This window comes from Elephas maximus, chromosome 23 (genome assembly GCF_024166365.1).
Source record: "Elephas maximus indicus isolate mEleMax1 chromosome 23, mEleMax1 primary haplotype, whole genome shotgun sequence".
In the NCBI taxonomy this organism is placed as follows: Eukaryota; Metazoa; Chordata; class Mammalia; order Proboscidea; family Elephantidae; genus Elephas; species Elephas maximus.
Window position 1 is genome coordinate 62,853,910 of NC_064841.1, and position 13,286 is coordinate 62,867,195.

General features: G+C 38.5%; 1 protein-coding gene across 10 annotated transcripts in view; it reads right to left on the minus strand.

The window, feature by feature from the left end:
• KATNAL1 (katanin catalytic subunit A1 like 1) overlaps window positions 1-13,286 on the minus strand; it is a 306,368-nt gene that overhangs the window by 103,995 nt on the left and 189,087 nt on the right. For all 10 annotated transcript variants that reach the window (XR_007515202.1, XM_049867866.1, XM_049867864.1 and 7 more), the window contains 2 exons: window positions 12,408-12,583; window positions 10,302-10,462 (listed from right to left, as the gene is read on the minus strand). Coding sequence is in view for 9 of the 10 variants with exons in the window: in XM_049867866.1 (XP_049723823.1) it covers window positions 10,302-10,462; window positions 12,408-12,569 (323 nt within the window). In the remaining variant the exon portion in view is untranslated. The remainder of the gene's footprint in view (window positions 1-10,301; window positions 10,463-12,407; window positions 12,584-13,286) is intronic.

The following is a 13,286-nucleotide window of genomic DNA, read 5'->3' on the forward strand; positions in this document are numbered from 1 at the left end:
GAGTATGATGTTAGCTGTGGATTTTTCATAAATGCCCTTTACCACACTGAGGAATTTCCCTTCTATTCCTTGTTTTTGATGACAGACTCTGAGATATGATACCAAAAGGAAAAGGAGCAAGAGAAAAAAATAAACAAATTCATCAAAATTAAAAATTTCTATGCATCAGGGATATTACCAAGAAACTGGAAAGACAACCTACAGAATGGGAGAAAATATTTAGAAACCATGTATCAGAGATGGGTTTAATATCCAGAATATACATATGTGGTGGATTAATTACTTTTGTGTGTGGCCTTTGCAGCCATGGTCTTGTAACTCCCACCCAGGTGATTGTGTGGTAGGGTAATTGTGACTCTACCAAGGGGTTAGTCAGTTTTGCCTTAAAAGAGAGCCAATTCCAGAACAAAGAGAGCCCACCACCACCACCAAAGGAGGAGATATGCACAAGAGTGACCCGAGGAAACAGTGCAGTGGGCCTCCCGGCCCACGGAGGGAGAAAGCTGAGTGCCTTTGGGCACAGACTGAGGGCCAGGGTGAAGTCTATGCCTGATACAAATTAGGGACTTGCCAGCCTCCACAACCACGTGAGCCATTTGCTATATATGGTTCGTGAGTTCTGTGAGAAGTTGCAGGGAATTAGGGAACCCAGGAGGGAAAGTACTAAGGGGAGGGGGAGTGGTGGATGTTAGAGATGGCAGAGTGGCAGAGCAGCTTGGAAAAGTTAGATATTTGTGAGACCTTTAACCTCACCTCATAGGAACCAGCTTTGTGCTGATCCTTATAAAAGAAATTATTCATTTAATATAGAACTCTTAAAACTCAACAATGAAAAAACTAATGACCCGATTTAAAAATGGGCAAAGAACTTGAACAGACATTTCTCCAAAGAAGATACACAAATGGCCAATAAATACATGAAAGGATGCTCAAGGTCATCAGTCATTAGAGAAATGCAATTCAAAGCCACAATTAGACACCACTTCACACCCACTAGCATGGCTGTTATCAAAAAAAAAAAAGGAAAATAACAAGTGTAGGCGAGGATGCAGAGAAATCCAAGCCTAAGTACATTTACCTAAAAAGTGGTTCCAGGCAGGTGACAACCCTAGGGCACCTGGCTGAAGCAAACACAGACCCTTCTCAGGAGTGATACCCCCGCTGAATAAGCCAAACATATGAATGACTGATTAAACCTTGCTGAAGAGACAGTCTCAATTTTACCACAAACGAAAGTCATCAGAAAGAAGAAACTGCAAGATTCCCAATAACTTCTGATAATAGAACTATCAGTTAGAGACTATAAATGTTTAACATGACTAAAACCATGAGAATCTGAAACAAAAGAAGCACAAGTCTTAAATAGTACAAATAAAAACAAATTCACACCTAGATAAGTCATAGTGAAACTGCTCGACACCGGACAAAAATAATTAGACTGATAATATTGGCCAGAAGGCAAACTACTACTATTACTAACATCATCTTCAAAGCACAGAAAAGATGGTATAGGCACGTGTATGGATCTCTTCCAGTCAGCTGGCCAGGTAGCTTCTTCCAAATTTCTTGGCATAAATGAGTTAGCACTTTGAGTGTTGCATCCGCTTGCTGAAACATCTCAATAGGTACTCTGTCAGTTCCTAGAGTCTTGTTTTTCCCCAATGCCATCAGTGCAGGTTGGACTTCTTCCATCATACTATCAGTTCTTGATCATATACTACCTTCTGAAATGGCTGAACGCTGACCAATTCTTTTTGATACAGTGGCTCTGTGTATTCTCTCCATCTTCTTTTCATGCTTCCTGCATCATTCAATATTAATGTTTAGTCTCTACTCTTTGACCAAAACGGCTCACAAGGTCACAAATGATCTTCATGTTGCTAAAAATCCAATCCAACTCTCAGTATTCATCTTATCTGACCTATGGGCAGCATTTGATAAAGTTACTTAGCTCTTTAAACCTCAGTGTCTCCTTAGAAAATATAAGGATGATAATATTACTTTTACACAAACAACACACGTCACACTTTTTTGCCAACCATGCAACCCCCTCATGCATATTTTTCTAGGCATCCTATGCACATTATATGTGTGGGTACATTATTTGTGAAAAAATACAGTAACAGTACCTATCTAGAGGGTGGTTGTAAAGATTAAATAAGAAATAAACGACAAAACAAGTTTATTAGCACAGCACCTGGTTCACAGTTAAGAACTTGATAAACATCTTTATTACTGTGGTCAGTCAGCACTTCTAGTCATTTTCTACCCATAGTCTAACATACAGCCCAGCCCAGACTCCAGAAACAGCAATTTGGAAGATGCGACTCTAGAATGTTAAGAAAAATAGTACAATCTCAGCCTGCCAATTGTGTTAGGCAAATAATCTATTCCACATGTAAAGACCAACCTTAAAATTTCCTTCTTGGGATTAGTTAATGATTCCTAAATTTAAAAAAACCCACTGCCGTCGAGTAGATTCTGACTCATAGCAACCCTATACCTACCACTAATCCTAACCGCTCTCAAACTCTGGTTCTCATTTCCAATTCCTGCCCGACAACTTTATCTAGATGTTTAATTATCTGCTCCAATTTTTCTCCTGATCCCTGTATCTAATTAACACTAAATCCAGTCCATTCTACTGCAGTCATGGCTCTTACACCCATTTACTCACCATATGCTCCACAAGGGCAGGGGCCATGTCTGTTTCTGCACTCCACTGCTTTTTTCTGCTTTTCTTCCTAAGACTTCAAAGCAATTTTACAAAGCAATCTCATTACGGTATTCATTTTAAAGAGGAGAAAACGAGGCACAGAGAAGTAAGAGGATGACCACTCAATTAGGAGTGGAAGTGATACAACTACTTGCTTTCCTACTTTATAGTCCCATCCCAGCAAAATAACTGAGCCAGAGCCTCAGGTGAAACACCTGTAGAGATGAGACAATTTACCTGAATAGATGATAGTTTACTCTCTATCAGTATTTGACTTTGGCCTTGATTTATCAACAAAACAACAACAAAAAAGACCCGTTGCCATCAAGTGGATTCCGACTCATAGCAATCCTACAGGACAGAGTAGAGCTGCCCTGTAGGGTTTCCAAGGGGCGCCTGGTGGATCCGAACTGCTGGCCTTTTGGTTAGCAGCCAAACTCTTTAACCACTATCGCACCAGGGTTTCCTTATCAAAAGAAGCTTTTATTAATTGTTCTTTTTCAGTGCAAATTGGGAGGTAAATGCTACCAGTTCCTTAAGCCATTTGGGTACCGAAAGAAACATAAGGCAACAACTTCAACACCAAGTCAAAAAGATTTCCTCTTGCTGAAATTCTACAAAATAGCACTAAAAAAACCCCACTGTCATCAAGTCGATTCCAACTCATAGTGACCCTATAAGACAGAGTAGAACTGCCACACAGAGTTTTGAAGGAGCGTCTGGTGGGTTTGAACTGCCGACCTTTTGGTTAGCAGCCACAGCACTTAACCACTGTGCCACCAGGACAATCAATCTTCTTGTTCCCATGTCCACAAAAGACATTATGCTGTTTCCTTCAGTTCCAGCTGAAACTACATTAACAAGTTTACTAGACTTCTAATCTACCGTACAGAACAAGCTAAATGATTAATTTCAGGCTTGTATACCCTCAAAAATAAAGGTGCAACTTAAAAAGACCAAACAAATTTATGTTTTAAGTTGAATAAAGAGTTTACGGAACATATGCTAAGTGAAATACTGCTCTAATATTTAAAAAAAAAAAAAAAACCCATTGCCATCAAGTCGATTCCAACTCAAAGCGACCCTTTAAGACAGAAAAGAATTGCCCCCCATAGGATTTCCAAGGAGGGTCTGGTGGATTTGAACTGCCGAACTTTTGGTGAGCAGCCATAGCTCTTAACCAATATGCCACTGGGGTTTCCGCCCTAATATAGAAAACCTTAATTTCATGATTTCCGGTCTCACTGAGAAAGGCCATTTAAAAAACAGCTGCATTAATAGAAAATGTGTTTAATAACCAACACATACAATATTATAAAATCACTTTAACATAATAAACCTCTTAACACGGGACAATAAGAACAACCCGGAGGTTTCATGTCTTCAGAGCTTAATTCTAGTACTGCCACCAACTCTGATCATGAGCCTGCTTTTGTAGCTCAATTTCCTCACCTTTAAAGCAGTGAATCTAATTCATTTCAGAAGATTGTTTCGATTTACACGAGCAGCTGCTGCTGATTTAAAACATGACGATGATTAAACCGGGCAGAAGCGCCACAATGGAATCGAAACTTCAAACACTGTGGCAAAACCACTGTCGGAAAACCACAGTATAAGGATTATCTTGGTAACAGGGATGGAGAAGAAGTTTGGTCTTCAAGTCCAGGAAGTGAAAAGGACACAACCTCAAATAGGGTAACAAATTAGTGGCTAAATGTCAAACACATCAGATGCATCTCTGAAATGTTTTGTGCAAAACAAGGTAAAGTAAATCATATTTTCCTACTGACTTATAATTTCAGGGTGGTGTTCCCATACAGAAAAATTTTTTTAATTACTCTTAAAACACCAATATTTTTTCATTAAGCATTTTTAGTTTCTTTATTCTCCCATCACCTCTAATAAGAATTTAATCGAGTGGATAATGGATGCATATATCATAGATTAGAACATATAGATGTATATAGATGTATTCAAAATATAGGCACAGAGACTACTGAGTACATGTCAGAAAGTAACATAACAGAGCAGAGACAAATAAGAGCTCTAGAGTTGAAAAGGCTTGGGTTCAGTTTGTGACCAGGCCACTTTCCTGTTGAGAAGACTTTGGGAAAGTAACTTCAATTTCGTAAGTTTCAACTTCGTCAGCTACGAATGAGGTTGATGTCTTAGTTATTTAGTGCTGCTTTAACAGAAATACCACAAGTGGATGGCTTTAAAAAACAAGTTTATTCTCTCACAGTCTAGTAGGCTAGAAGACCAAATTAAGGGCACCACCTCTGAGGAAAGGCTTTCTCTGTCAGCTCTGGGGGAAGGTTCTTATCATCAATCTTCCCCTGGGCTAGGAGCTACTCAGTACTGGGACCCTGGGTCCAAAGGACGTGCTCTGCTCCTGGCACTACTTTCTTGGTGGTATGAGGTTCCCCTGTCTCTCTGCTCATTTTTCTCTTTTCTATCTCAAAAGAGATTGACTCAAGATACAACTCAATCTTGTAGATTTAGTCCTGCCGTATTAACATGTTGTTGTTCTTAGGTGCACTTGAGTCAGTTCCGACTCATGGTGACCCTATGCACAACAGAACGAAACACTGCCCTGTCCCGAGCCATCCTTACAATCATTGTTATGCTTGAGCTCATTGCTACAGCCACTGTGTCAATCCACCTCATAGAGGGTCTTCCTCTTTTCCACTGACCCTGTACTCTGCCAAGCATGATGTCCTTCTCCAAGGACTGATCCCTCCTGACAACATGTCCAAAGTACACAAGATGCAGTCTCGCCATCCTTGCTTCTAAGGAGCATTCTGGTTGTACTTCTTCCAAGACAGATCTGTTCGTTCTTCTGGCAGTCCATGGTATATTCAATATTCTTCACTGACAACACAATTCAAAGGCGTCATTTCTTCTTCGGTCTTCCTCATTCATTGTCCAGCTTTCACATGCATATGATGTGATTGAAAATACCATGGCTTGGGTCAGATGCACCTTAGTCTTCAAGGTGACATCTTTGCTCTTCAACACTTTAAAGAGGTCCTTTGCAACAGATTTACCCAATGAAATGTGTCTTTTGATTTCTTGACTGCTGTTTCCATGGCTGTTGATTGTGGATCCAAGTAAAATGAAATCCTTGACAACTTCAATCTTTTCTCCGATCATCATGATGTTGCTCATTGGTCCAGTTGTGAGGATTTTTGTTTTCTTTATGTTGAGGTGTAATCCATACTGAAGGCTGTGGTCTTTGATCTTCATTAGTACGTGCTTCAAGTCCTTTTCACTTTCAGCAAGCAAGGTTTTGTCATCTGCATACTGTAGGTTGTTCACGAGTCTTCCTCCAATCCTGATACCCCGTTCCTCTTCATGTAGTCCAGCTTCTCGGATTATTTGCTCAGCATACGGATTGAATAGGTATGGTGAAAGAATACAACCCTGAGCACACCTTTCCTGACTTTAAACCAATCAGCATCCCCTTGTTCTGTCTGAACAACTGCCTCTTGATCTATGTAAAGGTTCCTCATGAGCGCACTTAAGTGTTCTGGAATTCCCATTCTTCACAATCTTATCCATAATTTGTTATGATCCACACAGTCGAATGCCTTTGCATAGTCAATAAAACACAAGTACACATCCTTCTGGTATTCTCTGCTTTCAGCCAGGATCCATCTGACATCATCAATGATATCCCTGGTTCCGTGTCCTCTTCTGAAACCAGCCTGATTTTCTGGCAGTTCCCTGTCAATATATTGCTGTAGCCGTTTTTGAATGATCCTCAGCAAAATTTTGCTTGCGTGTGATATTAATGATATTGTTCTATAATTTCCACATTCGGTTAGATCACCTTTCTTGGGAATAGGCATAAATATGGATCTCTTCCAGTCAGTTGGCCAGGAAGCTGTCTTCCATATTTCTTGGCATAGACGAGTGAGCACCGCCGGCGCTGCATCTGTTTGTTGAAACATCTCAATTGATATTCCATCAATTCCTGGAGCCTTGTTTTTTGCCAATGCCTTCAGAGCAGCTTGGACTTCTTCCTTCAGTACCATCAGTTCCTGATCATATGCCACCTCTTGAAATGGTTGAACATCGACTAATTCTTCTTGGTATAATGACTCTGTGAATTCCTTCCATCCTTCATTAACATAACTGCCTCTAATCCTGCCTCATTAACATCACTGAGGTAGGGTTTATAACACACAGGAAAATCACATCAGATGACAAAATGGTAGACAATGACACAATACTAGGAATCATGGCCTAGCCAAGTTGACACACACTTTGGGCGGACGCAATTCAATTCATAACAATTGATAATAATAAATTAGCAATAACAATATGCATATGCAATAGCACCATGTACTCCATGGGATCACTGGAGGTTTAAATAAAGATAATGCTTATAAATAATTATAATTTATTGTACCTTCCCTAAAAATCACAGCCAACTTCATGAGACTTGGGCATTTCAAATGCCATATTCTCTCAGCCAGATTTTACTCAAAGCTTTTCTGAAAACTAAGGGTTTACATATTTTCAAGGGGGAAATAAAATTCCTTGAGGAATTTTATGAATGAGGCTATCATCTTCTGTTATTTCTTCTTATTGACCCAAAGGAACATTGTAGCATTTTATTTCAGAGTTAACCATTAATTTTAATTACTTATTTCATGCCAGTTACTTTCTCAGATATTATATTCTCTTATTTCATTGTATGAGGTAAAAATCCCCAATTTGCAGGTAGTGAAACTGATGTTTAGAGAGAATAAAGAACTTGCTCAAGATCATAAGACAAGTAGAATTCAAACTCAGATCTTTGGAGTCAAGTCATGGGTTTTTCCAGTAAACCAACAAGTATCTAAGGACTAGCTTCGGTGGCTCCAACCTACCAGCCACTCCATGGGAGAAAGACCTGGCGATCTGCTCCCATAGAGATTACAGCCAAGAAAACCCTACAGAGCAGTTCTACTCTGTAACAGAGTAGGGGTTGCCATGAGTCGGAATCAACTCCATGACAATGGGTTGGTTTGTATGTTTTAATCTTCACCACTCAGTACCTCTAGGAGAGATATCTCTGGGTTTTTCCATGACCTGGAGAAGAAACAGAATTTGTAAAAAGGAGGAAAATACTATATAACTCTAGCATCCCCTAACTTTTAGCCCTGAATTTATAATCTCCCTGTTCACTTATTTTATTATCATGTCAGCCCTGCACACATTCTGTGTTACAAACCAGTGTAAAGTTGAGGTCATTAACATTTGTCTTACACATATGTCACCAAAACATTATTACTTCATGAAGGACCTATTGCTTGGCTTATGTAAAGATTTTATTTAAAAAGTTTAAAACTACTAATCGCACGCTATTACTCAAGATATTAAAGAGAATTCCTTCACTAGTAGAACGTTGTGAAGTTGTTGGGAATTTTCTTGTTGATGATAATAAATGTGAAATTGGAATTTTTTTTTCCAAATAATATACAGTTTTTGATTTGTTTTTATTAAGGATGTCTGATTCCCAGGCCAAGGGTCGGGGTAGAATACATAAAATGGCTATATACAAGGGAAACTTTTTTTTTAGTATAAACAAAGCAGGGTCACAGACATACACTCTGGTTCAGTTGTTTTTCAGTTTTATTAAGAATAAGAATTCAAAAGCAATTATAAAAATAAATCAGATCTACGTTATGAGCAGTAAAAAGAGGACAAAGGAAAAGAAAGAACTGAAGTGGTATTTCTCTAATGAAGAGAAGCTGCCAGGTAAGCACTCATCAGTGCAAAACTACCATCTACATTTTTTATTCAGTTTGAGCTTCAAATATCAAAGTTATTGTCTGTGGCCACCACTTTTTAAAATACATCATGGTGCTCTAGCAATTCAAAACGGGTATTTCTTATACTAAAAGTTACTGTTGGTTTTAAGCTAGAAGTAAATTTCTGAGTTACTGACTTTTAAAAAAAATCCAAGCTGTTTTATTATACACATGTACGTACACAAAAATTTCAAGATGCTGATGGATCAAAATGCCATTATTTCACTTTTTTTCAGTGTTTACTTTCCAGAGCCAGTCCTGTGACTCTTGAAATGCTGCCTTTTGAGGGATAAAGGTTACCTTAACCCGTAATCCCTAAAAGTGGTTACAGCTGAAGAAAGCACTACATTGTCATAGACCTTAAAAACCATCATCATCTAGTGTTTTTGTAACAGGAACCACCAAATTATCTGTAATTCAGTGGAAAAAAGTCTTAAAGGGATAAATTAACCATTTTTCACAGTTCTCTAAATGTTTTTTATAAGCTTCAAGCAATCAACGAGCTAAACAGGATGGTCACAGTTACTGACCAAAGGGAAGCTTTTTTACTATGGTGCAACACTCTGGCCACAATACCACTTCACATCAGACTGAAGAGAAAGCCAGAAAGATCTAAACCCAGATCCCAGTCTAAGCTAACTTATCAGTCAGGCTCTCTGCAGGCCTTAGTCTCCTCACTGGTGAAATTAATCAAGTTATTCATTCAATGTTGGTTCGATGCTTAGGACTTGTCAAGCCCTGTGTTAGGCAATGGAAGTTTAAGTCAATAAAACCATGGTCCTTGCCTAATCTTGAAAAGCTCCTAATCTTGGGGAGAGATATCAATCTATGCAGCATGATAACTGCTATAAACAAACAGCTAGCCTGGGCAAACTGGAAAAGGCTGCAGAGGGAAAGGCTGCTGAGCTGAGCCATGAAGAATGCGTATGAGTTGCTCGGTTAAGAGATGGGGGCTAAGGGTACTCCTGGAAGAAAGAGCAGACTGTGCAAAGACAAGAAGACAGGAAAGAGTAAACAGAGGGAGGTTTAATATAGATGACAAGTAGGCCGGGCATCAAAGAGAACTTGTGGGAGATAAACCTAGAGCCTTACACGCCACACTAAGGAATCCACGCTTGCATCTTTAAGCAACAGTAAGCCATTTAATGTTGTCTCTAAGGTTCCTTCCAACTCCAGAAACTGGCTGTAGGACCAACCAGATGAACCCAATTTCTCCAGAATTCCATTTAAAGTTGTTGGAGTCTCAAAACTGTCCTCGTTTTGATGATGTCATTATAAAACCTGGAAGACCTCTTTTAACAGACAATTTTTAGGACTAGCAGTAGATTAACCCTGTTACGACTACAGTAATGAAGCATTCTCAAAGCAGATATATGACAGGAGATTAACTGAGCTTTATCAAACATATACTCAATGATACTCAATGTAAACTCAACCCATTGCCATCCAGTCACTTCTGACTCATAGCGACCCTATAGGACAGAGTAGAAACGTCCCATAGGGTTTCCAAGCCCGTAATCTTTACTGAAGCCGACTGCCACATCTTTCTCCTGTGGAGTGGCTGGTGGATTTGAACCATTGACCTTTCAGTTACCAGCTGCACGCTTAACCATTGCGCCACCAGGGCTCCTTATGTAAACCTGTGGGTGTGAGAATTGTAAACAGGTATACTTTATATGCCCTCCAAAATGCTTTTTCATTCTTGGTTCAAATAAGGCCTTGCTCTGAATATCCAGTAGCTTCAGAAGTACCTGAAGAGAACGCGTCACCTGCGTCTCACTCACCTGTGCTCTGCGGGGACAGGAGGTGGCCACACAGCAGGGTCTCTAAATGGCTCATCTTGACAGGACACAGGGAAATCTGGGGGCTTGTCCATTTTAAAGCTTTCTAAAGTGCTGACAATGCTTTTCACTTGCTCGTATTCTTCCAATAGTTCCTGCCGAACCTTGAAAGACACGGCCTTTACGTTAGAAATGGTTTAAAGTTTATATAAATTGTGAATGATCAATTGCTATCTAGAGTGAAATTTGTCTTAGTGCCACTCAAAGTGTACAAAATGAATCATTCGAGCAGTCAAAACACATTTCAACTATTTAAAGTAATATAGCTAGGAACGTGGGGATGGTTGGAAAAAAGACATAATTTTATAGCTTTTCAGAGGGAACAGAGTTATATATCTTTTCGTAATCCACCTCTATTTCTACCAAAGAATGTGGGGACCATTAACACAATTTAAAACAAGCAACTAAGTCAGTAACAAGATGACAAATTCCCAGAAATTTATATTATCTTAAGTCTGTTTAATATATTTGTGAATAAACCAAAAAAAAAAAAAAACCTGTTGCCACTGAGTCGATTCCAACTCATAGCGACCCTATAGGACAGAACAGAACTGTCCCATAGAGTTTCCAAGGAGCGCCTGGTGGATTTCAACTGCCAACCTTTTGGTTAGCAGCCGTAGCTCTTAACCACTACGCCACCAGGGTTTTGTAAATAGATTCCAGAAAACTGTCAGCCAAAATTTTCACCAGCATTTTCTATTACCAATATTACTGAATGTTAAATGCCTGCCATGGGCTTCCAAAAGCCTGAAGCAGTATAACACCATGGATGACACACTTCCAACTTCTCTTTAAATTCTCCTGCACCTAATACCCGGTTTCTTTCAAGTCCTGGGTAAAGTTTATTTTGAGCTCAAAAGCAAGAGTCTCCCTACATTCAAAATATAAATGTAACTGAAAACCTGCTCTGTGCAAGTTCTTATGTCTTCAGACCCTGGGCCCAGACTAATTTTCAAAGGCAAACCAATAACAGATTGAAAATAACATTTACAAATTCATTTTAACAATAATATTTTTTAAAAAACCAGAAAGCACATTTCACGGTAAGGCAAAGCAAAAGAAGCTTTCCTTTAACTTTAGTAATAACACAGAAATAACATAAAATAGCAGTTGCAGGAACAACAACAACCAAAATACCCATGTAAAATTTAACTGTTAATATACCCAATTACATACTATACTATACTAGGAGAAATGAAACCTAATGGAAAACACCAAAGAAATAACCGAAGAGAAATGCTTACTATCTAACACAATTAAGAATATGTCAAAAATATTTCTATGATTAACAAACACCCCTTCCTGTAACTGGTATGAAGGATAGGAGAAAAACTACTAAAAATTTTGGCTTGAGTTAGAGCAAGGATGTTGCTCTCAGTCAACATAATTTGGTAACACTTAGTTTGGAAAATAAGCCAAATTTTCCCTCAAAACTTAGTAAAACATCAACTCCAGACTTGTGGAAAAAGTAGAAGAAAAGCTTGAAAGACATTGGTACATAAAATGGAAACTTCAAAGAAATGCCTGACTTTGTACTTTTAATTTTAAAAGATTTTAAGGACAAATGAGGAAATTATAATTCAAGTTTTTATTAAGTGTGCCATTGTGTAATCAAGTTGTATAGTCTGGAGACAGAGCAAATATATTAGTGCTTTTTATTAAATCACTGACTCATTTGTATTTGTGAGGAGTCTTTCAAAAGATGAGGAAAATTTCTTACAGGAAAAGTTTTCTGAAATGGGTCAAAACTACATATAAAAATGAAGGCGGAAGAGGATGAATAAAAATAACTGATTATGGAAATAAAAAAATTAAAAATAGACTCCATTAGATTAGAGTATCTTCAAAATATGCCTCATGGAATATATTATCAAAACTATCAAACATATTAACTAAGCAAATTATCAGAAAATTATTCAGAGTACTTATTAAATACAGTTCAGTATTCAAATATGAACTATTTACAAAATCTCAAACTAATTTCCGGATTCCGGCCTCTCCAGTTAAGGCTGCTGCCCTCGGGCACCAATGACGTCGACGTGCTCTTACCTGTTGCCATTTGCCTTTGACAGCCGGGTCTCTGACTGACTGGCAATGTCTCTGGATCTGCTGTATCACCCCCTGGTAATAGACCATGGACGAGTCATAATTCCCCAGAAGCGCATATTCTCTTCCTTTCTTTGCATTGTCACAAATCTCAGCCAAATTCATCTTCTCTCAGAGACCTACACATAAAATACACAATGACTTTTTAACTTTTCCGCACTGACTTTAAAATATTTTATTATTCTTTAAAGTATCTGCTTAAAAATACCTTGAAAGTCAAAATGGTTATCTTACATTCTTCAAGGTTAGCTGAATGCATTTAATAATAGCGAGCAAGGTCCCCAATGCTGAAGATACAAAGGCGATCACAAAAGAACACCCAACAAGATAACAGGGAGAGAGGTCACACAGCTCTGAACTACTGGTTTGTGTTACAGGTTTACGTAAGCTGGACACTCATTTTCTTTGTTTATTTGTAATTACCCAAGCTTCGGTAATAGTAAAAATGATCTTGCTTTATATTTAATTCATTCTTAGAATCACAGATTTAAAATAAATACATGAATATCATGTTATCTTTTCCAGTGAGCTCAATTAAAGCTGCAGAAATTAGTTCACACTCAAACTTCTGGTCCCAAAAAAAAAAAAGGCATATTTAAAGAGCACATTTTGACGGGTCAGTCTATAGTCTGCATGCAGTTTATACGCAGTTAATTGTCCTGTACAACTTAAATCTAAGGAAGAACCTTGTGAATTAAACAGTCTGAGCCCGTTTTTCCTCCTCGACCTGCAGTCTTTATGGTCCTGTCATTCTCTATAGCTTTTTGGCTGTGCAGTAACTATCTTTACCCGTCTCCTTGCTACAAGGTGATGGAAGAACAA